At 33.7% G+C, this 27772-nt stretch overlaps 1 protein-coding gene across 1 annotated transcript in view; it reads right to left on the bottom strand.

The window, feature by feature from the left end:
* LOC143913525 (RNA-binding protein 24-like) overlaps positions 1–27772 on the bottom strand; it is a 54016-nt gene that overhangs the window by 25347 nt on the left and 897 nt on the right. Inside the window, exons 2-3 of the mRNA XM_077433376.1 lie at positions 23179–23719; positions 12750–12876 (exon numbers count right to left, since the gene is read on the bottom strand). Coding sequence (XP_077289502.1) covers positions 12750–12876; positions 23179–23406 — 355 coding nt within the window. The 5' untranslated portion in view covers positions 23407–23719. The remainder of the gene's footprint in view (positions 1–12749; positions 12877–23178; positions 23720–27772) is intronic.

The raw sequence follows: 27772 nt of genomic DNA, 5'->3' as shown, positions 1-27772 counted from the left end.
ATTTATATAAAAATGTTGTATGGTATGAAAAATAAATTAGGGAATTTCTTAATAAAAATGGATTTAGTGAAATCAATTGCAGTGGATGATCTCCATTTTTCATTCATTCAACAATGCGATCCGTGACCCCTCCCAAAGAAACCGTACAAAATTTTAAGCTCTTGCAACATGAACTTTTTTAATTACCAGGTTTCACCGTAATCCAAAAGTTTTATGTTTCACAATCGGTTCAAATATGATGACATTTTGCTTTTATTCACAACTAAAAATTTCACCATTTAGCGACGTTATTAAATACATATGTATATGTAAGTACATATACGGGAAATCGTTACACTAAAACATGGCTACTGTCGCATATACAATCAAATATTGAACCACGAATAGTTAAATCCATTTTTTATTAAGCTCATGTTTATCGAAGTGTGTGCATTAGAACGTCTGTCATAAACTGAAGTGTTATCGACCGACTCGATATATTTAACACTTGTCCGTTTTCACTATCGGCTATTTTTTTCAATATTCATTTTAAACTTTTCGATGTACCTACATATGTTGATTGTTTGTATATATACATATATAATAGCGTTATACGAAAATATCTAATTTTGCACAATCATCTACAAAACAGTTAGACACGAAATAAAAGATAAATTAATCATAAATGTATCGAATTAAAACGTAGAAGTAGAATATTCTGATACTGTTCAACATATAATATTTAAGAGTTTCCCGAAATACCACCAATCTAAATTTAAGACGGAATAGTGCAATTGAGCTATATTTAAATTTGACGATACAATTGAAATATAAATCAATGTTACGAATTAACATTATCAGCAAGATTTCGTTTTTTAAAGATGGAAAATACTGACAGTCAATGTGACTCAAATACTAATAGGGAGTCCAACTTTCCATAATTTTCGTCTACCGGTAATCCGGTTGCTATTTTACCAATTACCGGATTTTTTAAATATAAAAAATAAACATTATTTTTGCTCTAACATTATTTATTATATACATACATAAGATACATACATATCTATGTTTTACAAAAAATGTGTTAATAGCAATGAATTATTTATAAATTAATATTTTATAAAATACTAAAAAAAAAAAAATATTGACAGCGACGTATTCATTATAAATGTTTCACTATTGTCAATTTCTTGATTTCAATTATTGTCAAAAACCGTACCTTTTTGCTCTCTTGTTTTGAAAACTAATGGAGCGGTGTATTGTGATTTGAAAAGCATCTATCCAGCACCGATCTCTGGGCATCAGATGATTAATTAGTAATATCCTTTCTCACAATTGCTTTAATTTCTTTATTTTTTTCTGGAGAGGTCCTTTCCCAAAGTGACCGCAATATCATCATTGTAAATCTTTTTCGTATATTGGTTGTATTAAAAATATCATATTCATCACCTTGTGATATCATGGAAATTAACTAATTGTTGTCGTTCCTTTATACGAACAAAAGTTGCTTTAAGATCGTTACTTAAATATGTGTTAACCCACCGGTTTTGTGCATGAAGTTTGTGCAGTGGTAACACTGGACATGACCAGTGACGCCAGAAGACAAAATAAAGGAGAGGATGTGATAGATAGATGTGATATAGGTAACAATTTACCGGTAAAGGTAACAAATTACAAATTTTGAAAAAAAAATTGGTAGCCCGTTGTTCCAAAATTAGGGTGACACCACTGGGTATATACGTGAATTTTGTTTAGCAAATTTTAAAACGCATACATAATTTAGGTAAAATATATTGTAAATTTTACGTAAGGTATAAAAACGTATCGCAAAGAATTCAATTCATATAACATCATTAGAGTTATAGAGTCAGGGTGTAAGTACATACATATGTATGTAAGTGTGTCATGGTGATGAACAATTATTTAAAATTAATTTATCCTCATCGAGCTCGCTTTTTTGTGAATTTTCAAAAAATGACGCACGTTATTTCAAACAATTGTTTAAAAAACACGCGATTGTGCAAAATCAATTCGTCAAAATAATGGATTCTGACTCCCGTAAGCAAAGATCGGTTTTCACACAAAAAATGGGTCACTATCGTCAATTTCTTAGAAAAGCCATGCTTTTTCTCTCTTGCTTTGAACACTGATGGAGCGGTCTATATTTGAAAAAAATCCGTCCAAAACCAGCTTTTGTCAACCTTTTTTTGCAAGATAATGGAGAGGTATATTGCTATTTTATGGCGGCATCTTGGCCGCCGAAGTTTGCTCATAAGACTAATAAAATAAATACATATGCATGTATCGCAAAGTGAACAAATATCCTATTATACAAATATTACTTTGACTTCCCAGTAAAATATTGCCAACAAAAAGAACCTTATATAAGGATTCACTTTTATTAAACTCGGACTAATATATGTATGTATGTGGCATCCATATAAAATGAAAGTACGAAAACAAGCAATAGCATCAATTGTAGGAAAAAATAGAACTACAAATGTAAGTATCTCCTCATTATGATAGACTAGTGTTGTGTCCGTTGATTTTAATTCGGAAAGGAATTGATACGCGAATTAAAATGTTATACATAAATATAGTGCAAGGTAATTGAACGTATATTAATGCGCCGTTTACCCGTTCCAAATGATGAATAAATGTGTGTGTCTTCGTAAATGTGTGTATGTGTGTACGCTCCGCGCATCTCACGCTGACGTTACTCGTTGCAACGCTCGCTCGGCGCTCAGTATCAGGAGCACATGTCAGACATTCTACACACCTCCACACTTCCTCGCGACCGCTCTTCGACACGATTCGATCACACGTTCGAGCGTCACGCAATAACCCTATGCATAGCGTATACTCCGGGTGTTCTAAAATTTTTTTTTTTGAAATCCCCATACTTATCCACGCTATCGCACATACAAACATACATACATATGAACATATGCACATCACATCCCGAAAAAAAAAATTTTTATTGTTAGACAGTGGATGTAAGAGATCAAAATAAAAATCGGACAGAAGGTGGGCGAGGAAATCATTTAAAAAAAATCAAATATTCCAATTATGAACGCTTAGAAACGGAACACACAAGTTACGCCGACACCGATTGCGATGCAATAATCATCCACGACGCGTCGATCTTTTTATCTGTCGATAAGAGAGTGCGTAGCGAGCGATACGTCTACGTGTATTCTAATCTAAAAATAGTACCGTATTGGAGAACATGTGATGTAGTTGGCCCGAAGAAAGAAATATGGTTTGGCGCTCACTCAATGGGGGCCAACAGATGTGCGCGGCACACCGGCTGCGCTCCCCTGAACATCCGACAACAAACAACCGACTGGATCGAAACCCACTCTTTTTAATCCATTTACGGGGTCGGACCAATCCGTGGACCGACGCGGGAGGTCAAAACGAGTCGCAGATCCAACCCCCCGCACAGGGGGGTTCACATGAGACCCAAGCAAGGGTACCTCGCCAGACACTCGTGGAGGGGTGGAACCTTTCACTTACATACTTATGTATGTACCTATATCACAGTTCAATTATACATAAATGTATCCAGGACCGACAAGAGGGGGGGGAGCCAGGGTAAAGTTCCAGGGCCCGGACTAGTCGAGGGGCCCCGTGTCGGAAATCGTACTTGTTATATTTTATTTTATTTTATTTATTGAAAAATCAACATACAACAAAATGTAGACATGTATGAAAACAAAGAGTCAATATATAATATATATAACATCCGAGTCCAATTACAGATTTTTACAAAGATAAATACAAGATAAACAAATGAAAAAGAAAAGATTAAAGCTATAACATGACTAAATAGCACATTGCATAACTAAACTAAAGTGTTAAAATATTGGAAAAAGGTTATAAAATAGAATAGAAGAAGAAATGGATCAATCGGTCAAGATTCTCTTGATGTTAATTCTGAATTGATGTAGGGAAATATCGAACAGATCAAACTCATTCAGCTCCCCGTTAAACATACGATAAACACGCTGCATATAAGAATATTTTTGGGAATTAGTATTGAAAGGATTGAGTGAAAAGAGTGCAACGTGTCTAGAAAATGAGATCCTGAAATCAACCTTATTCAGTAAATCAGAACAATCAAGGAAACCATTTATGAGCTCAAAGAAGAATGTAGCATCAGTAAGTCGTCGCCTGACAGAAAGATTGTTAAAAGATAGGATTTTTAAAATATCGGGAACAGTAGAATGGGTATAGGTAGAAAAAGGTAGCGTAAGGATTTAATAAATTTAAGTTGGACTTTTTCAATACAATTAATATGGGATAAATAAAAAGATAATTATATCATACTTTCTTATTCATTTTTTTAAAAAATGACAACTAACATAAAGGTATTTTTCTAAAATTTTTGATATATTTTTAATAAAAGAAAAATCTATCAAAAATTTTAGATAGATAAATATTTAGATCTAAAAGATATTTTTTTAAAGTTTGTCATAGGGCCCGAAATTATTTTTCCCAGGGCCCGGGATTCCTCTCGGCGGCCCTGTATGTATCTCTATATATGTATGTATGTTTATGTAAAAATAAAGTATGTATCGTTTTAGAATGGCTCGGAGTCCTGAATTGAAGGATTCCTATTAGGGATTGCAATTTACCGGCAAATCATTTACCGCTAAACATTTACCGATAAATGAAAAAAAATCGTGGATTAGATAACTGTGTGTGGTAACCGTATATTAGATACTATTCCTAAAAACGTGAACCTAGATTGAATCGTAAATAATTAAAAATAAATCTCAGGTGAATAAAGTAATATAAATGCATTCAAGTAAATTCGTAAAAATAATAAATAAATAATTTTTATTTTTAACCAAATCATATTTATTTATTTAAAGTTTCAATCATAATTGAAACAACCGTCTGATCGCATTTATAACGGTTGGTGTGTTGCTAGTGAATTTATCAATTTAAAATTGCCACATTTAATACTGAAAATCAACAAATTCCAGACAACCTAATACACAATACGCCATTGCATCGATTTTAATGTAATATTATGCTTTAATTCGCGATAAAATAGTTTAGGGTGAATTTTAAAATTTACCGGTATCCACATAATTCCTATACAAAGAGCCCGGAATATGGTGTTTTTTAGTTCATGGTTTTAACTCTTTGAACTCTCCAGACCTTCTGGCCCAAGCTCGACCATTAGGTAGCTCGGTGGGCCTGACTTCCTGGCCTGCAGAATCTCGTTGATTTCTTTACCACGCAGGGAAGTTTTACGAAGTATTATTTCCGTTAAATGTAGTGACAACTCGAAACAGAACTGCCAAATTTGGTAGACTATCTCATGGTATCTTAATATAGACCGTAGATATGTTTTGGAAGGGTTCAGTGCCTTTCAAAGGTTTCTTTTAAACTTTCATCCATGAAAAAAAACTATCGAGGCTTGAATGCACACCCTTGCTGCAGAAAGGAAAACCAAACGAGATTGTTGTGTTACAAATATTGAACTATTTCAACTTTGTAACAATTTTCTTGTGAACATAATTAAAATTTCATAAAAAATTGCATAAATTATTCGCATAGCATTGACTAGTTAACGAATAAGGATATACATAAATAAGTATTATCGTTATGCGAGATATAATCTAGAAGTTATTAGTGATTTTAAGAACGATATTCTTGTTTTAACTTGTAAAAGAACAAAATACTTAAATAATGTAGACGTGCATATTTAAGCATTTCCAACTGTGACCCACGTTATAATGAAAATACTTATAGGCAGCTGTTGCCTGAATTTGGCCATATTTTTATTGTCAACTCGTCACGCCACTTTGGCCCATTATTCATTTTGGATAATTCACGACAAAAGTTAAAATCCTTCTTTAAAAATATTATTTCATAAAACTACGCGCTTAATATTCCGATAATATTTGTCATGTTGCATCGCGTCGGGTCTGTACCATCACCTTGTACATTTCGGCTAAAATCAGTCGTACCGCGTTGCATCATGTCATGTCGTGTCAAGACACAATAGGTCGTCTAAAACGTATATCAACACTGTATTAACTTTCAAATAAAAAAAACGATAAATCAAATTTGAAACATCTAACTGTCTGGGTGTTGGTGGTGTCTGGATTGCGGAGCAGAAATGTAGTAGTAGGTTTTTACCGGGAGCTGGTACGGAGCGCTGATAATGCGGCTGCTGCATTGTTCCAGCTTCTTTTGTCCTGTGTTCGAAATTTAAAATATGAATTTCTGACTCAATTATAATAAGTTGTTATCTTAACTATGTATTTACAAATATGGACCTACATATGTATGTATACATATGTCCATCATTCGTTTATTTAGAAACAAAAGTAAAACGACAGACCTTAGAGAAGTGCTTAAGCAGAATATACCTATAATACAATTAATGTGTATCAATTACCTATATATATATATGTATATTTGCAAAAATTTATATACTTTCGTATACACACATATATACATGTGTACAAACGATGAATCACCCCACCAGACGTCCCTAAAAAACATCCCCATCAAAACTTAACTGCATTTCGAACCAGAGATGAATCATTTCCACACAGGATATGGGGGAACCTATGTAGACGTTCAAATGATTTGCAATCGAATCCCAGTCACGACGACACATATGTACATACATACATATTATACATACATGCGTCGAAGAAGGTTCTGAGCCACTGACATAACTGGTTACCATTGTAATCAATCGGTTACAGGTTAGCTTCCGCCGGTAGTGGGTTCATAGCCCAGAACGCACCACTATTTTATGCAAGCGTACGAGATAATTATTCACCGAGCGCTTAATTTGAATACGTGGCTAAAATTTGACTTTTTTTTGACGTTCAAATCCAGATGTACACACATCAATTTATAAACGTAACAATGTAAATACAAACGTATTTGTACGATGCAAAGCATCGATAGAATTCCATACACATTTGTACGTACAAAAACACACGCAAGGCGTATTTGCGGTAGGTATACGAATATAAATATTGTCAGTGACATTAACATACAGAACCGAACAAAGTAGAGTTATTAATCTTTCAATAATATTGGTGAACTTTAACGATGTTAAAATTCGAATAATATAATGCATACACTTGCAAATAGTTCGGTTATGTAAAATAACGAATCCGTTTTTGAAATCATAATCCTCCATCTTAGAATTGAGGGATCGAGGGGAGCTGGAGCAGCTGATTAAATTGAAACCGTTTTACAGATATTTTTGTTCTTTTTTTACTTTATTTTTTTGCGTCGATACGAACTAAGTTGCGACACATACATATGTAATTGTTGTGTTAGCACAGCTGTGTGCCGGTCGGCAGCTCGTCAACAAAACGTTGACAATGCTTTGGTAACCTTGATATGTAAAACAATCTTTGGCGTGCATTAAAATCGAATAAAACCGACAACTATAGGCGTGTTTAAATTCGGAAAATATTCAACATCAAAATAAACATTCACGTGATTGATCGACTCCCAATTCCCACAATTTTGGAACGTACAAATGGAAATTTTAGTGACCAGAGTGACCTTAGAATTCGATTGAGCAAACAATAGGGTCGATAAAGATCTCCATGAAAAACATTCCTGCCATTTTACTTATTTTAATATTAAATGTTAACAATGTGATGCGCGATATATCGAGAACAGAGATCGTACGTAATTAATAATTAAAAAATTGACAGTGAAAATAAATGTATAACTTAAACTATTGTTTGTTGAAGAACTCTGTTGCCAATATCTTGAACCAGACTGTGACAGTTTGACGTATGTACGATGTACTATGTATGTACATACATAAATCAACCGTTGTTGATGTACATTGTACGTCTCCATGCATTTTACATAAAAAACATAGATAAAGTAATTAATAACTAAATTTCAAGAAGAAATGAGAGTGAGAAACCGCCAGATCAAGACTGTGTGGACTGTGGAGGATGGTCCAATAACCCCATCAAAAACTTTTTTTAAATGTTTTTTTGCACATGTTCTGCTGTTTTTTTGAGTAAGTAATCAATTGGTGGGATCGGGGATCGACATGGTGACTGAAATGCTACTGAAAAATAACTTCTGAAGCACTCAAAAGTTAGGAATTAGCCAACAGCGTCAAATATTGTTTTGCTTATGTTAATAAAACAATCCTTACTTAAAGATAACCCTGGTACTACAAACATATGTACATAGTATGAGTAGAAATTCTATGTACTCATATACATATGTATGTACATCCATACATATATGTATATGCATATAGTGAAGTACATATATGTATATGTGTGTGCAATTATAGCTGGCAAAGCGAGTTCAATACATTTTCGTCTTTTTTATTTCGAATTTAAATTTATGTACATACATATATATTAGATGATAAACCAGTAGATTTAGTAAATAATTATTTATATTTAGGTCAAATAATTGAAATGTCCGGTAATAAAGAAAAAATAAAAAAAAACATGTATTTAATTAGGATAGAGTGCATTTGAATGAATGAATGTTGTTTTTAAATCAAAAATGCCACTTTGCTTGAAGAAAAAGATCTTCGATCAATGCGTTTTGCCAGTGATGACGCCTGAATGTGAAACTTGGATATTGAACACCAAGTTCCTACACAAAGTCCAATATACTCAAAGATGTGTGGAACGCTATATGCTCGGCATAACGAGGAAAGACAGGAGGTAGAACACGTGGGTGAGAAACATGACAAGGGTAGTAGACATAGTGGATATAGTAAAGAGATTTAAATGGCAATGGGCGGGCCACTTGGCTAGGAGAATAGACGAAAGGTGGGCAAAAGAAGTGATTGAATGGTACCCGAGAGAATGCAAAAGGGTAAAAGAAAGACTGCAGGGAAGATGGGTAGACGAAATTAGGAAAATGTGCGGGGTGAGATGGATAAGAGTTGCGCAAAACAGAGACGATTAGAAGCGTGTTCGAGAGGCCTTCATCCAGCAGTGGATGGTGTATGGCTGTAAATGATGATGATACATTGTACATATGAACGTAATGAGATTTGAATGCCTCAATTTAATTTTTTCGAAATCGTCACCTTTCACCTTTGTGGCTTCCTGCACGAGTGACTTCTATTTTTCGACAATGCGAAAGTTTATAAATAGTCGACGTGAAGCACTCGTCCCCAGGATGCGGCGTCACCCTGCAGCAGGGATATGAATTATCATGTACCGAAATTAAAAATCAAATTAAAATGACTTCCGAGAGTTTCCGGAAACTAAATTTAAATCAATATGTATTTTTGAAAGATTGAAAATGAAATATTGTTGAGAAAATATTAATTCAAATTAAATATCGATCATCATCCGTAAAAAAAATCAGGTTGCCAGCGATATTTGTACATGTATACATATGTACATATAGCTACATATTATTATAATACATAATATGCAATAAAATACATGTGTATTATTATTACCAAAGATCGGCGTTCGATGGATGCTTTTCGCATTAAAAATGGTTCGTTCTTGTCAGTTTCTTAGAAAAACCATACTTTTTTTGCTGTCTTGCTTTGAACACTAATAGATCGGTCTATTGTTATTTTAAATGTATCTAACTAACGCCGATCTCTGGTTATAGCACTTATAACTCTATTGCTTTAGTTTCATGTCATCGCAAGTACATATGTACATACATATATTTACTTGTAAATAGTACCCTCCACCAGGTGAAAAGTTTGACAAGGGTAGTAGATATAAAGAGAGTGAAGTGATTTAAATTTCAATGGGCAGGTCACGTAGATAGAAGATCGGACGAAATAAGTACTCGAATGGTTCCCGACAGAATGTGAAAATATGATGAATTAAGAAAAATGAGTGTGACGAAATGGATAGGAGTTGCCCAAAACAAAGACGAATGGAAGCATGTTGGAGAGGCCTTCATCCATCAGTGGATGGTAAATAGATAATGATGATGATAGTACTAAGTAATTATAACATACATACACAATTGGAAATAAATTAATTATAATTTCAGTTAAGTTATAATTAATGCGATATGTCCACGAGACCCAATTAATCAGGGTAGCTTTCAGCATTGCAAGCTATTTTCTATTTTGCCCATTGACATTTCAACTGGTGGCTTTGAAAATAAATTGATACTTGATTCAGAATATAGTTATGATTTATGTACAGTATGTATATACATATGTATATTGCCAAAAATGTTCTGACAGAATATGAAAATAGGAAAAAACTACATCAGTAAAACTGCATCTAAATTTAACCGAATCGTAGACTCGATGTCCGTGTGTACTACATGTATCATACATATGTATGTATATGTATATGTATACATAATTTCGAAAGAGACTTTGTATGTATTTATCTTTGTTTGTTTGTTTGGTTCGTAAAATCCGTGACGTTCAATAAAAAAACAAATGAATATTCAAATAAATTTAAATAAAATAAAACTATTCAAATAAATTTAATAAAATGTTTACTATAGATTGGCCATCTTTATATTACAAATACCGAGCGAAGCCGGGTAAAAACACTAGTGTATATTAATTATAATATAGAATTAGCTGTTTGTTTTAAAAAAATGATTTAGGTAAGTATGTACAATATGTGTGTATGTATTGTAAGAGTTTTTGTTGGAAACCCGTTGTTATGGAAATTGGATGACACCATTGCGAGCAGTCGAGAGTGATGTGGATGATGTCGACAATGATGAAGGGGGTGATGCCCAAGCCCATAGTGGCTAGATTGGGGTGAGTGTCCGCGAAGGGTGAGAGCAAAGGGAGGAGGGCCCGGGCAGCACCTGGCGTGGCACGAGCCCCACTTCCGTGCGGCGTGCTTCGCTTCACGGTCATTGGCACGCCAGCCGGGACAGGTGTCCTCAACCCTTGGACAGTAAATCGCCTTCAATATAGCTACATATGTATCTATGTATGTACATATACCACTGTCCCCACATATCATTATGTGATCGATCGTTCGTCACAAATCTGAATTCAACAGAAAGTACAAAGTTTTTCAACAGATTCATCAATTCAATGAATGTTCGTGTTGAATATTTGGTGAGCCTTGCAACATCGACAGTGTTTGACATGTGCAATCTTGCAAATTTTCTTCTACAATATTTTTCAACCAAGAATGTCAGTTTTCAATTTAGAATAACTACAAGTTTAAAAATCATCTCATGGTACTACAATTTAGACTGTTGACCGTTGAACAATTTATAATAGCAATACCTTTCCCGAGAACATGACAAAAGTAATCATCGTAAATCGTTCTGATTTTTCTAATTTTGATACGTTTTAGAGAGTCAATCTATTATTGTTAAGTACTAGTATTGTGCCCGTTGATATTTCAATGGGTGGTTTCGGAAAAATAATTGATACACTCATTAAAATAATTTTGTATATACAATAATAATAATAACAATTAGTCGTAATCGTAACCAAAGTCAGAAAATAGGAAACGGGAATCTGAACTGAAATAGGAATCGGTAATCGGAACTGAAATACGAATCGGGAGTCGGAACTGAAATAGGAATCGGGAGTCGGAATCGGGAACCGGAATTGAAATACGAAAATAAGAACCCGGAACAAGAACTGAAATAGGAATCGAGAACCAGAATGTATTTCACCAGCTGGCATCCGATATTTTCTATATCCTATATAAATATATCTTATAATATATACATTTATATTGTATGAAAATCAATCTACGTGACGTGTGTATGAAAGTTTAGAAAACAAGTATCCGAATTTGTAAAAAATAAGTGTGACGAAATAATAATTGAATATTTTTACATGCATATATGTATGTACATATGTATACATCTACTACGTCTGAGTGAAATTCATTGTTTTCAAATTTCATTAAAACGTCTTTTAGCTATCAAATATTTGCATTAAAATCGCTATAGCGTGAAGAATATAAAAAAATCAATAACTTTCATTTAGTAAACATATGTACTTACGTATGCGTCAGAAAATTAATACCCGGTAAGAAAAAAGGTGGGAAGAAAAACAATTTCGAATAAGCACAATCATTCGTAAATTAGAAATTGAGTAATTAATACCATCGAATCGGTTCTACATATGTATACTTTTTTCCACATTTAAAAAATACCGTACGCGTAACATACAATAAATAGTTGTACATCGCTGCCCGTCCACCAGATGTTCTCTGACTGTTTCCGCACCTACTGGAAGTAGTTTAATAAGGTTGGTTGAAAGCGATCGCTTTCGATAACATTTTTTAATTTGTGATTTATGAACTGGACGCTAAATTTCGACCGGATCTCAATTTCACACACGTCGAATAATAGGCAAATATTTAAATCAACAGTTAACGTACATATGTATTTAAAAAGTCAAAATAGAAACTGATTTGATCGGTACTAATATGACTACCCAAATAAAAAATTTATAAGACATATGTATGTATGAAGATACACTTCGGGGTCAAGATCCCCTGACAAGCGACCAAGATATTTTTAGATGCAAATATGCCACCAATGGCGTGCTATTTTGAGACTAAACTGAGATCGTCTAAATGCAATTTACCATCAAGTTTTGATCATTCATTCTGTCAAAATTATATTCACATTGCGCTGTACAATATTTGCACATCGATTCAAACGGAAGTAAAACACAGTCGAATGTAGCATTTGACTATTTTCACAAACGTCGACCTCGACGAGAATATATCAAGGCTCGTAGATAGACGATGTTTCGACGCTTTAATGTTTTAATACTATAGTATGAATAAAAAGTCACTCACCAGGTGTGATATTACCACGCGGTTTAGCACCAAGGATTGCCAAATTGACATTCGCTTTTCTTCCGTCTATTATTGGATTTGGATCCTTACACGCTCTCTCCGCCGAAGCTCTATCACCCATAATTACCTGAAAATAAAGAGCATAATAAATATTTTTAGTCAGAAAAACTTTTGTATTTTAGAGATCATTATGTCTGATCACTGAAAATCACTAAATTGATAATCTAAGTATATAAATATGTACATATGTAGTTACAACAAGATGGTTCCACCGCTAAACCGACGAGAATATCTATGAAAGTTTTGAGAGATTTTTTTACACGACGAGATCTCGTTCATTTGAGTGGATTAGATTTATTTGCATACTCTAAGGATATTTAACACCTAATGTTTACAAATTTGACAGAGAATCACGAATGAACTGAAAACCCATGCTGTACATAATTATATGAAAAGATATTAACGACAACACTAAAAGTAACACATCGAGTGAAGCGAAACATCAATAATGGTACATTATTGATGTTTCGCATCAATAATGTACCATTTTTTTTGCAATTTACCAAAAATTTTTTTGCGGAAAAAACTGCACTTTTAGATTATTAAAATGTCGAATACCATTTACTATTCCTTTATTGTTAATCTTTAAAATGTGGGAATTTTTTCTGCCGTATACTTTATGAATGAACGTATGTACGTATGTAATACATCCAGTAAAAGGAAAACCTTTTGAGTTCGGCGCAAACGTCACGGTATTGTGTCTTTTTAGTATTGTGCTCTCTATTCAACTGATAAGGTAAAAAAAAACATTATCAAACTATTATCTGGAAAGCGATAAAAAAAGGCAATAAATTCACGAAGAAATCCAAAATGCAAAATAAATCAGTTATAAGTATGTATGTAGACACATCCACATATTATTTATATACTAACCATAGTTTCAAGACGTAAAAATACCGAAAATACATTTCATTCGTGTTTTGTCATAAAGAGTCAAACACCTCCATAAAAACGCAAATAAACTCCAGGTGTGCGTTTTTTAATTTGACCGCATTTTAACTGTTCGCACGGTGCAAATTTGCATCGACGGTATACCACCGCACACTTGAATCCTTTGAGCTTCGATCGCAAACCTTTCGCGCTATTCAATTACACATTTATTTTCACGATTAATGTCGATTTAAAAGAGGGGGGGAGGTTACACGCATCGCCGCGTATGACAAGATCGTATCAATTTCACAGATGGTACGTAATTATCGTTATACCTTCTTTTGAAATCGAAAGTGTTTTTAACTGCATACGTACGACTTGCCTTACCCCCACCCCCTGTGTCACGGTACATTGTACAGACACAAAGCCTTGATGTAATACTGCGTGCCTAGGACCAATATGACACACCGGTGGCAGATGCGAAACCCTGCGCCCTTTGTTCCATTCGCTGCACCGGTGAACCAGTCAGCTGGTTCGGAACAAGAAATGCCTGCCGATTAAAAAAAATAATGATAAAAGGAACCCCATGTGCCGAACGGGAATTTAATGCATACTAAATCGCACATCCGAACATTTCGATCAGTACCTACTAAAGGTCAAATCAAAAGGAGACATCATAGAAAAATTATCAATTTTCAGAATATTATCATTATATATTCGATTCGAATTATTATTATTATTCGTATCGAATTTGTGAATCTGGTTTGGTAATTTTGTTAAAAAAAATTCCAAATTGCGAACGGAAGCAGTTCCGTGTGCGCGGTCAGAACTGTGACATCAATTATTGTTCTATGAACAATTCACATGAAAAAATGTATTTTTACCGGTATTAAATTCGACCATTTTAAAAACTTTTTATTGGTTTCAATAATGATATATAATTTCATCACTAAATCATGAAAATGTAATATTTTAATGTTGAGATTTCCAACTAAAGAAATGCGTGACGATCATGGAGAGCACGACCAACAAGGCGAACACATCGCAAATATCCTACCCATTTTCACTCCCCAGCTTCCGCACCTCTCCCACCCGCATTACTGACATACAAATCGAATCAATACACATATAAATGGTCACCAATCCTACCACAGCGGTCATACTCATAGGCTTGTTCGCTAACATGTTCCAGAGGTAATGGAACATGTCACGGCCGTAGCCGGAGGGGGGCTATGGGGGTGCTGCCCCCCCATAAATAAAAAAATACATATTTAGAAGAAAAAAAACATAAAATCAAATTTAAAAAAATTTATTTTAATTCAACGCTTTAGGTACAATTTTTTTCAATAAATAGACACTTAAAAACGTATGAAAACGTGAACTTTTTTTTGATAATTCGCAATATGATTCATTAACTTTTATAATCTCATTAACAGGGCTGGACACCAGCGCCTTGTCCATACAAACGTATTAGACTTCTTCCTTCCTCAATTATGGCACTAGAGAAATTATTTTTTAATATGATATTTATCCACCATAGGCATGTTTCAATTTTTTTTATTTTTTAGATTAATTGATTTTTGATTTATTTGATCAAAAAAATAAAAAAATTGAAACATGCCTATGGTGGATATAAATAGCATATCAAAAAATAATTTCTCTAGTGCCATAATTGAGGAAGGGAGAAGTCTAATACGTTTGAATGGACAAGGCGCTGGGGCACAGCCCTCTTAAGGCGCCACATTAATTAATTTGGATTATTACTTGATATTCTACTCGCATGAATTCATTGGATAAATATGTATTTATTTTGAATGTGCTGAAGAATATGTATCTAATATTAAATATAAACAAACCCTAATTTCCCGCGAATTCTAGTAACGATAAAAACCCCATTTTTTTAACGCGTGTGTTTCAGCCCCCCCCTCCCCGTCGTCGTTGAACAAGCCGAGCACGGAGACACTAAATTCGCGATAATTATTTTTATTGCCAAATTCCCTATAAAATTCTGTACTCGTCATGTTCGCCTGGTCTGGTCGGGCCTTCTTATTCAAGTATCAATTTTTAACACTCGTGAAAAGTTAGCACACCGCTGACTCGATTCATTATCGCTCGAAACAAAATACGTACAAATACATATGTAGATAGATACTCTACTTTTCCGTTAGTTTTTCATTTGAAATTTTCACTTTGATACTTTCAACTTTGTTAACGACAAAATGCAGCGAGCCACACATATCAATGAATACGCACTAGAATATATGTATGTATGTGTGTATGTACATGTTGCATAGTTACATAATTTAAGATTTGTATAGATAATAATTGACTCGTACAAAAGCGGAACGTGCTCGCACCCTGGCAACTTCAAAATTAATTTTATTCGTACAAAACCGAAATCTTTTACAAATAATATCATTCCAATAATATGATTACTACGGCGAGTCTAATTCCAGAAGAATCGACATATTTCTGACGGCAAAACGAAGCGATGTTCGATACAAGAACATCACATGGAAGAATGCCGTAAAAAATATTTTAAATTGTGAAAGTGCCCTATCTAAGGAGCCATCTGCATTCTGGTCACTTACTCTAAACAGTAACTCTAAACGTTTTACTAAAAATATGCCTAGAACTATGTGATATGAAAACTGTGATGTACATGGTTCTCAAAACATTGCAGATAAGTTTGCGGAACATTTCAGCAATATCGTACCGAGTTGTCAATCTGCAAATGGTCAGTCTAACAGTATATGTGCCCATAATTATGAAAGTGGTCAAGTCAAGAAAAATTTTATTTTTTTTAAAGTCGATTTTATCGTTTAATATCGGTCATATTGTAATATTTAATTGATTAAAAAAATTTTTTTTTCTTGACTTAGACCACTTTCATAATTATGGGCACATATCAGACAATGGCTGGTTCATTCTTCTAAATGTAGATTGTTGCAATCAAAATGACTTAATTTATGGTTTTAACAGACTGAAACCTAAACTGTTGGCTGGTTAAAATCTCATTCCTGAGTATGTGTAGAAAGTTTGCAAAGCTCCCTTAGCTCAACCGCTATGTTTTATATTCAATTTGTCATCGAATCTGGGAATTTTTCCTGATTTTTGGAAAATCACAAAAATTGTTCCCATTTTTAAAAAAGGTGAAAGTTTATCAATTATAAATTATAGACCGGTTGCGCTTCTTTCTGCTCCTGCCAAGGTATTCGAGGAAATTATGCATCGGTTTATCTACTACATCGGTATATCTACTATCTATTTGCATCGGTAAATCACTGTGAACCGTATTTGATTGACCAACAACATGGATTTAGACGAACAGTTACTAATTTGTTATGTTTTTCAAATTACATAACCAAATCGTTTGATACGAGAAACCAAGTTGATGTAGTATATACCGATTTCATGAAGGCCTTTGATATGGTGGACCATAATGTTTTATTTGTAAAATTAAGACATTTTGGTTTATTAAATGCTTGATGCAACTTTTCGAAAATTTGGGGGGTCATGTTCTCAAATATTTTTTATTTTAAACGGTACATAGACAATATTTGTTCGCGGGCCACAAAAATGCTGGGATTCTTACTACCATTCCAGAGTGCGTTGGTGCTTAAAATTCTTTATGAATCTATAGTACGTAGCATTCAAGAATTTTCTTCCATTATATAGAGACCTACCCATATGACTCATTCAATGATGATTGAGAGAATCCAAAAACGGTTTCTCAGATATCTTTATATGAAATTGTATGGTTATTTATCCTTGGCTATATCCTAGTGCATTCCTATTAGGGACGTTAGGCTTAAACTTATTGGAGTCTCGTCGTGCTATATTTCCGGGAAAGCACTTTTTTAAGCTATTAAATGGGATAGTACACAATCCTCAGGTTCTTAATGGATTTAAGTTTTATGCACCTAGTACGTTCAGGGACCTGAGGAATCGTGATTTATTTGCTCCTCCTGTGGCTCGGACAAATATGTTGGCAACTTCTCCAATATCTAGAGCGATGTATCTGCTCAACCAGGTTGCTGGTGAAATTGACCTCTTCAATGTAAACTATGCTAAACTGGTTGAGTGGTTGTTGAGTAACGCCAGTGGTTGATTTTATCAATTATACATAAATGTCAATGATTTGTCCATCAAGATATAGCAGGTTGTTATTATTATGATTAAGGTTTTTATTATTATGATGTTATGATTGTATGACTGGCCACAGTGACGCGTTGGAAATAAAAAAATAAAAATAAAATAAAACAAATATAAAAATAAATGAACACATATACATACATATGTATGTACATACTTGGTTTACATGTTTTTCTTTGCAAATTTTTTCCCGTCTCTAAACACATAAATACGTGTATGCAAGCAACACATTACAACTGTTATCGAACATCCAGGTAAGAACTCCAAATCGATTTATCACACACATAATCGATTTTATATACGCAGGTGTAACGAAGCGAGAAAATTGTAAACAATCGACAATTCCGAATGTGACTCAACTTGAGGCAACTCAAAAATCAGACAAAATATCGTATTATTTTAAAATACGTACAACAAAAACACTGTTATATTAAACTTAGATGAATAGTCGGTGTATCTTAATACCATCTAATAAAAATAAGTATAATAAACAACCTTGTATGATGAACGCACGTTTAGAAAAATATTTACGCATATTAAACGCCTTTTCAGCACCTTTGGATTCGCTCGAAATACACAACGTAAATTATGTTCATACAAAACGAACGGATTTCTGCTTTGTAATGCACATAAAACAACACAAGTAAATTTTACACGAAAAGGACACATAATTGTTTTTTTTTTTATTATTGAAGAATAATATTATTATACTCAATATATTGTACCATACCAAATATAATATTATTTACATATATTTTTAGAAGAAGCAATTTATTTAGTTAAAAAAAAAAATAGACCAAATATATACAGACAAAATGTCAGACCAAAATGTCCCATCAAAATTAGTAGTGATCATTGAAGGTTCTGAAAATAAAAATAATTAATTTTCGTTTCTGCATTGATTTGTTATTTGAAATTTATTTTGCATCCGAATTCAAATTAATTCTATAAAATTTATAACGTTGCTATTTTTCAACGTTGATAATGTCTATGCAGTTTAAAACACACTTTATTATTATGGTAAAATTTATATCGAAAAATCTTATTATTATAGCGGTGCATTTTCGCGTACAAAGCGAGTGCAGCAGAGGGACGAAAAATTCAACAGTTTTTTTTGCCATACGCATCCCTACATTGTATATGTGCGTAGGGATCGTTCAGTGGCTGTTCTGACCCGTAAACCCTCTTTTGTAATGGGGATGCAGCTGTGCGAGCACCACATATGCATTTATATACCATACATATTATATGTGCAACGGTATATTTTTTATGAGCTTTGACGCGGGTATGTGTATGTCCTGATATTTTTCACTCAATCTGAAATCCTGTCAAATTTTACTTGAATGCGCTCGTTTCTTGGTTTTGATTTTTACGCAAAAGATTGGACGTCTGGAAAACCACATCAGATGTACATACATTGTATGTGCACATTATTATTTGAAATAAAGTAAAGGAATAATCTATCTACATAATTTATCCAATTTTAAATGTAAAGTAGCCGAATTAAGGTTCCGTGTACTTAGTGACTATTATCTCAAAATAAAGTCCAATTATATTATATTCCCCTTCAAGAATTACATACTTGTCTTTTAATTATGAAGTAGAAACACATCGTAAAGCATATGCATAAATAAACATGAATCGACTGAAAAAAAATTGCGCTACAAATAGAATAGTTTTCAATAACAACACAATGCATTCTCTTGTTAACTTAACCCGTTTTATGGCTGGCGACTGGTGATTGTTTCCAGTATTGTTCGGTTGAGACCATTCGCTTTTAAATCGTTTACGAGAAAATTTTCTCTATATGTACCTATGTACTACAAATATACTTAAAATCGTAAAAATTATTCAATCGAAGATTTCAAATGTTATTTTCACATCGTGCTAATCGCTAGTATGTACAATTTACCGGTCTCCGTGACGAGACAGAATGTTAAATTACAGAAAACGCAAATATCGGAAGGCAAAGATCGAAAATCGAAAGATCTTAAGTCGAAAGATCAAAAAAAAATGGTGCATGGTAAACGCTACATACTCACTTAATTTGCGCGAGCAGGATATAGCAGGAACAAGAGGAACAGGCTTTTCCTCCCGTATTAATGTGCGCGTGCAGAATATATGTATATATATATATATATATATATATATATATATATATATATATATATATATATATATATATATATTATACATTGTATGTACATTCGAGCGCTGAGAAAATATTGCACGACTTGTGAACACACCTGCACAAGCCAAATTTTCAACGATGAACCGATTCCAATCGACGCGTTTGCATTTCGACATTTGTTCTAGATGCGCGCTAGTCTAGATCAAAAGATATTTCAACGCCGAATTATCAGCGACAAATAATTTCGCGCGTGGGCGGCTATTCGCGTTGTTTATTCCTCGGTCCCAAAAAAAAAAAAGTAGAAAATCTTATTTTCGGAGACCAGCCAACATTTCAGACGCGCATCTACTACATCCGACGTAAGCGTGCGAAAAAGTAGATCGAAGGTAGGGAAATTTAAGGACGGAGACCCCTCGACATGACGGTTCTTAAGGGCGTTTGATGATTATGCAGAGATGCTTCAGGCACGGCTGAATACCCCAGGGTTGAACGTTGACTCACTTGAAGAACAGCATTTCAGCGATTTTTTAAAGTCGTAACACTCCAAATTGAGAGACATTGCATCGACAAAACTGCCAGATTCATTTGCATATTTATTCGTGACCAATATAAATAAAAACACTCAATGTATTTTGAATAAGGGCGCAGACACACATAGTGATACGCGGCATATGTTGTTTTACTTTATCTATGTACATATGTACATACGTACATAGTAACAATAGATGAAGTTTTGTGATCATGCGAAAATTCGAACTCGAGATTTTGACTGATTCGAACTCAGAATCGATCACTGTTGATTGAAATTGAAGTCCTTCTATTCAATTATCTCCCAAGCCTTTAATTATTTTACATGTGATAATAATTACAAATTTTATACCTTAATGTTTTTACTTTATCTATGTATGTACGTAGTAACAATAGATGAAGTTTTGTGATCATGCGAAAATTCAAGATCGTTATTTTGACTGATTCCAACTCAGAATCGATCACTCATCACGTTTTCATGATCTAGAAAAAAATGTGTGTGTCTGTGTGTATATCTTTGTATGTGCCTGTGTATTTTGGGAATTTTTTGAACACCGTTAGTCCTATCGAACTGAAACTTAGTATCAGTTACTGAAATTCTTATTGATATGACGTCAAATTTGTTGAAAGTTGACCGGAAATGGTACCTCCCCTTATAGGTATCCCTTTTTTTTTTTAAGTTTTTGAATTTTATTATCTCCCAAACCGCTAACTGAATCGGACTGAATTTTTTTACATGTAATAGAAATTATAAATTTTATAACCTAATATTTTTTGTATATTTTTATCTGAACCGGAAGTAGTACTTTTACTTTAGAGAATCGAGGTTTTTTTATGTTTTTCTTAGAAACCTTTTAGTTTATTGAACTGAAATTTTATATCTATATATACATACATGTGAGAAATGAATTTTAAGAGTTAAAGCTTCAACTTTTATTCGCATTTGAAAGAAAAAGTGACGTTAACTTATGTACATAAATATATTGTTTATTTTACATTTATCCGCGTATGCTAATAGTTAGAATTTCCGCTACAGTTAAGTTGACCCAGAGAGTGTGGATGCCAATTCTCTGATGAATGCTGTAATACGTTACAACACCGTTGACAGTTCACCGTTAGTTAAATATTAGTATGAAGTTAGAGTATGAAACTTTGGAAAATATTACGTATTGTCGAGAGACAGTTTCCTCAATAAATTATAATTAAACGGCGGTAACACGAAATGAATGATGGACCGAGATGGGAAACTTGAAGGGACATACATTCATACATATGTACATTGTACATTTATAGATATTTGGTAAGGCTAGTATTTTCGCATAATAATGGCCAAAGTTTCGCGCATCAGATTTAATATTCCCCTTAACTGAGCCACCCCACTAAATGCACTCCCTCGGGTGAAATCCTGTCCTGACAATGGTCTACATTTGTTGTATATCGATTTTAGACCATGTGCGATACGACCCTAGCAATCTTTGCACAAAATCAATGCAACGCAAAAATTACAAGTTTCGAGCTGATTTATTTCAATGATAATCTTAATTTAAGCAAGATTATCAGGCTTTTTTTCAAGAATGATTTTTCTTTCATATGGTCATAGTTCATATGTACATAATTTCGAATTAATACGTCTCAAATAATATACTTTTTTCGTAAAATTTTTTGGATAAATATATGTGCATACTTATACGTAGTTAAAATAAATAAAATCAACATATTATGATTTAAAACCTTCGTACCTAAGTGCACACTTTTCCTTTTTGAAAATGCATGTGAATTCTAAAAGTGCATGTGAATTACTGAAAAATTTCATTTTGATTTTTGTTGTTTAACAACTTATGTAGGTACTAAAGAAGTTCACGACGCGTCGTAAATAAAACATATTTTCATATTAATTACAAAAGTTTGAGATCAAATGGATCAGATAAATTTACCGACAATATAGAAGGAGGAAGGAAGACTAAAAATACCGGATGAACATTGAGAACATACATACATATGTACCTGCATATTACCTACATACTATGTATATATGTATGTATGTAGACGCCGAAGGAAAAATCGAATATCGTTAATAAAAGTAGTAAAATCGGCAAGAAAGACAAATATTTGGAGGATGTGAATAATGAAAGGCTTATAATTGACTATTGTTAATCGAAAGTGTTTCATAAAATATCTAATGGTTAATCATCACATTATTATATGTATGTTATGGCCAGAGTTTGGCAGACAAGTTTTTCTTGTCAAACTTTTTTTTGCTCTCTTGCATTTATAGGACAATAGTAATTGACAATAGTGAACCTTTTTTTTGTAGGCAAAAGCAACTTGTCCGCCGTTATCTGATTATAACTATTATGTATATGTTATTCCAGTCAACTTGGATATGAGCAAACTGTACATATTATATTCTCGATTCCTATAAAAAAAATTAGTTGCTTACTATAATAATAGATGAGCTTTGCTTACGAACCCGCAATATAAGCAAACATTTATTATAAATAAATAAACGATTCCTATTGATATTTTTTTTTCATTTTACTGTCAACTTAGCTGAAATGAGGTAATTACATATCTACACACCCGAGAGAGTTTGAAGCAACCGACAATTTCGTCGCACCTTTCAATCGCAACTAGCAATAGCACTAATGTGCGAACATATGTAAATATGAATATAAGTATACTTACGAATCCATATCCTCTGCTTTTGCTCGTCTGTCTATCTGTGATGACGACCGCCTCCTCGATCTCTCCGTAAACGGCAAAGTGCTCCCTGAGGCTCTTGTCCGTGGTGTGATAGGGCAATCCACCGACGAAGAGTTTCGTCCACGTGGTGTCCTTCTGGTGAGATAGGGCCCCCAGCGAAGCAAGGGCCAACCCTTCAGGTTCTGAAGCACCCAAAGCCGGCATCAGCATCCTTAGCGCTTCAGCGCCGCCCGCGGGCAGCGCGCGCTCTTGGGGAAGCTGGGCGAGAATTGTGACGGTTCACCAAAAACACCCCACAGAGAAATATATACCCTGGATTCGATAAGAATCTCAAAAAACCACTTGTGCAAGATATCGACGAGCTGGCACTCGATATAAAACACAATCACAGTTTTGAAAATGTCACGAATTGGTACTTCAGCAAAGCTTTTTAAGTATGATCCAATTTATTAAATCTTGACTAGATTGTTTCAGAATACTTTTTCCGCTATATTTTTGTACGACAAACCGTCCACAATTAATCCTGTAAATAATAAAAAAAAAAATTATATTAATTTTCACATACGGCTTAACAATATAGTGGTTAAAGAAAGGCTGTACATATGTACATATTATGTTGGTGTATGTATGTATATGGAACAAAAAAAATCTGTACCTTGTTCAACATCGAAAATGTATACAAGATCATCCTTACAAAATTTATTTGGTAATTACATAGATATTTAAACATATGTATGTATATTTATGCCTATAATAGTTTGCTTTTATGCATATAGGTAGTACTAGTTATACTAGTTATGCGAGCATAAAAAATGGGCGAAATCTTTTAGAAATGGGCATTCGTGCCGTGATAAATACCTAATTTGTCTGGAAATAGGGCTATTTTACCGGGCCGATAAATGGTACCCGTTTATTATTATGTGAAATAGTACCTGTTTATATCATACTTTCTTATTCAATTATTTAACGTTCTGATACATTTCTTGGACATTAAAAATATATTTATAAGATTTATTATTTTCCTTTTTTTTGCCACAGGGCCCGAAACTATTTTTTTCCAGTGTCCGGGATTGCTCGCGGGGGACTTAGTGTTATGTACATATATATGTCAGTGTATGTATTTTGGAGATAATTTGAATACCGTTAATTGTATGACACTGAAACCTTATATTAGTTAGTGAAATTTTTGGCTACTACTAAAAAAAACCTGCCTAATGTCTAATGTCTGCCCATGATAGTCACATACATTTGAATATGGTTTGGCACAAAAATAAGTAGAAAAAAAACCATAAATCAACTGAAAAATCCACATATTATAAGGGATTGCCCATATTGATATAAAAATTTCATTCTCATATCTCCATTATGACTGTGTAGGTAGAGAAGCCCTCCAAACTGAAAACTACACAAATTTAAAATGATTGGCCAACTGAAAATTATTTCCATTTCGCCACAACTTATATTTGATAATTCGTCAATGCGACACTTGCGACCCAACGAAAGTGAGCTACGATGAGTATTGCGTGCGTTTGTCCACAAAATATCTCATCCAAAATTCATATCCCCCTACTTTGTAAACGGCACTAGCCCCCTCCATTATGGTAAAAACCAGAAATGGGTTGAATACGTCGCTTCATATCGACTATTAAACTTCCATACAATTTTACAAATTTTCCAATGTAAAACGACTGTGTACATAGGTATATACATATGTATGTTTGTATATACAGATTTACATATGTACAAAGCTGGAGCGAAAAATGCGAATTTTGGATATTCCACGATGTACCTAGTGGAAAACTTACGTCGTATCAAAGAAACAATAACAAAAAAAAATCACAACTAATTTAAAATGTTGAAAGAATAATTCAACCACAATAAGCTCCCATTAAAATAAGATAAACAGTTATTGTATTGCTTACATATTGTTTCAATAAAATATTTAGAAGCTTTGATTCCCCTTACTTGTGACTTTTTATTCTCATTAAATTTTTGAAGTGCTCACTGCCCTCATTTAGGTAAACCTAACTACATATGTAGTGGTAAATTCTTCTAATTTAATATGAACTGTTTCGATTACCCTCGGATAAAACTTTTTTCTTAAGCAGTCCCGGCGTATACTTAAATATCCCCATTTAAAATTTCCCATTATTTACCTTTTTAAACTCTCACTTGCCAGAATAACGCCGGACAATTCGACTAATATGAAACACACGGAATAATTTCATCGACGCGAGTGACCCGCGATGCGATGCCATTACAATATGAAGTGGCAAAATTCGCCACGATCGAACATACATCTGTATACGTATCTGTATACATATCTGTATATGTACGTACATCACAATCGGCCATTATCGCGGTGTTCATTGAATCGAATTATGGGTCAAGTTCGCGGTTTTGTAGCATTACCATGTCTAATTATTCAGGAGGTGGGTAAAATATTCTAACGAGAGCGCGCGCGCAAAGAGGGCGAACTCTAGAGCCCCGTCAACAAAGGGTCATCATTGAATAATATATAGTAAGGCGAGCACGAAACCGTAAAAGTGACATACGAAAAGTTTACGTTTCGTATCCGAGTAGGTACATATATGTGTGGGCGTATGTGCCAACCGATCGATCGCCGATCGGGAGCAATTAAATAAACATCGATTTAATTAGGCATGTTTGACGTAAGCAGTTCGAAATCTATCCGAGAGAAGTAAATAATCGAAAACTCGATAACTTGACTTCATCGGGTGCACTTGTTTCGTTTTTGATTACGTATGCATCTGTGGCGTGCCGTTGTTGGACTACAAGGACTAGGTTACTCACCCAAAATATTTTACATAAAATTCAAAAAATATCAACAATTCAATTACAATGAATTCAATAAACGTGGAAGTGGATTGTTATGGTATGGTCTACCACGTCGTTCGCTTGCACGGACTCGCCGTCTCAATTATGTTCCCTTCGCGGTACTGGCGAATTGTTATATATAGGTGTTTTGTCAAAGACAATTTTTTTCAATTTGTGGAATTTTCACTTAGAATATTCTGATTTGTCAAACATCACTTTTACTATTTTTTTTTAAAACAACACATATTTACACAGAATATGGCAAGGGACTCGGCTCACGAAACAATTCCCTCAGAACAAATCAGTGCAAAGCGTGCGGAAACAAATAACGAGGCCTTGGATGTTGCATTCTCGATCAATTGTTCGACAAATCATTCAGAAGATTAAGTTTTGAAGACAAACAAGATGTTGTTAAGAAAGGTAGGCTACTTAGAATATTTTTGTTAGCACATTAAAAAACTAAAACTATTTTTTTGTTCATACCATGTCACCTTTTTTTAAAAATCACGGCACGCCACTTATATATACATATGCATGCACCTTTGTACATGCATATGCCTTATTTTATAAAAATGTTCAGCGTTTCCTTGGAAAATTGAGGCATAGCGTTCGTAAAGCGCGTAAACACAGTTTGGTCCAAAGCAATATTAGAACTACAGGTCTACGTGACGAGCCAGAATGTTAAATTACAGAAAATACAAATATCGGAAGGCAAAGATTATTAGATAATTATATTATAAAGACTAATAGCGCGCAAAAACTATTCTGCGCGCGCAAATTAATACGGGAGGAAAAGCCTGTTCCTCTTGTTCCTGTTGTATCCTGCTCGCGCAAATTAAGTGAGTATGTACGTGAGTATGTACCGTTTACCATGCACCCTTTTTTTTGATCTTTCGACTTAAGATCTTTCGATTTTCGATCTTTGCCTTCCGATATTTGCGTTTTCTGTAATTTATAAATATTCTGGCTCGTCACGGAGACCGTAGAACAATGTACAAATATACATATGTACATATTTCAAATCCACCTATGAGTAAAATTTTAAAACCATAACTCTAAAAATAAAGTCACAGAAACGCGATAAGAGTGATTCAATGCAGTTTTCAAAATTATCACGATATGTAGACACATACATGCATACATGCATATGTAAGTACGAACATGAAGTATGGATGTAAATTATAACACTAACGTACGAATTTATGGATTTAATTGTATACGCACGGAAATTTTGACTTTGTTGAACTTTCGAACAATTCCCGATGACGTAAGTGGAATAATAAGTAAACGTAAAATTTCAAGTGCATAGATAAGTATTTTTAATATTATTTATTTACCCAAGCCTGTGGCGCGATGACTGATAAGACATCAGAATCGAACTTAAATTTTCCAAGTCGATGTACTATTTCTAAAGAAACAAAAGTCCAAGGAAAGTATTGTGAAAATATGTATGTAGAACCACTTTGTAACAATATGAGTAATTATAGAAGACACACGTCCCATTGATACAATGAAAATTACATATGTATATACATACATATGTACATATATGATGACCCTTGATTTTGATTTTATTTTAATTTAAAAATATAATACAATGAAATTTGGATACTTTCTTTTTTGGATCAAACTATTCATATATGTACATACCTATGTACATTAAGGTGACCATTTGTACTGATTTTACCAGGACAGTACTGGTTTCATGTGTATCTATCTTGGTAAGTCGTAGAATTTT

Source organism: Arctopsyche grandis, chromosome 1, assembly GCF_051622035.1.
Source record: "Arctopsyche grandis isolate Sample6627 chromosome 1, ASM5162203v2, whole genome shotgun sequence".
NCBI classification, from domain to species: domain Eukaryota; kingdom Metazoa; phylum Arthropoda; class Insecta; order Trichoptera; family Hydropsychidae; genus Arctopsyche; species Arctopsyche grandis.
Note: the sequence above shows the minus strand (reverse complement) of the source record. Positions and strands in the feature narration are given on the sequence as shown.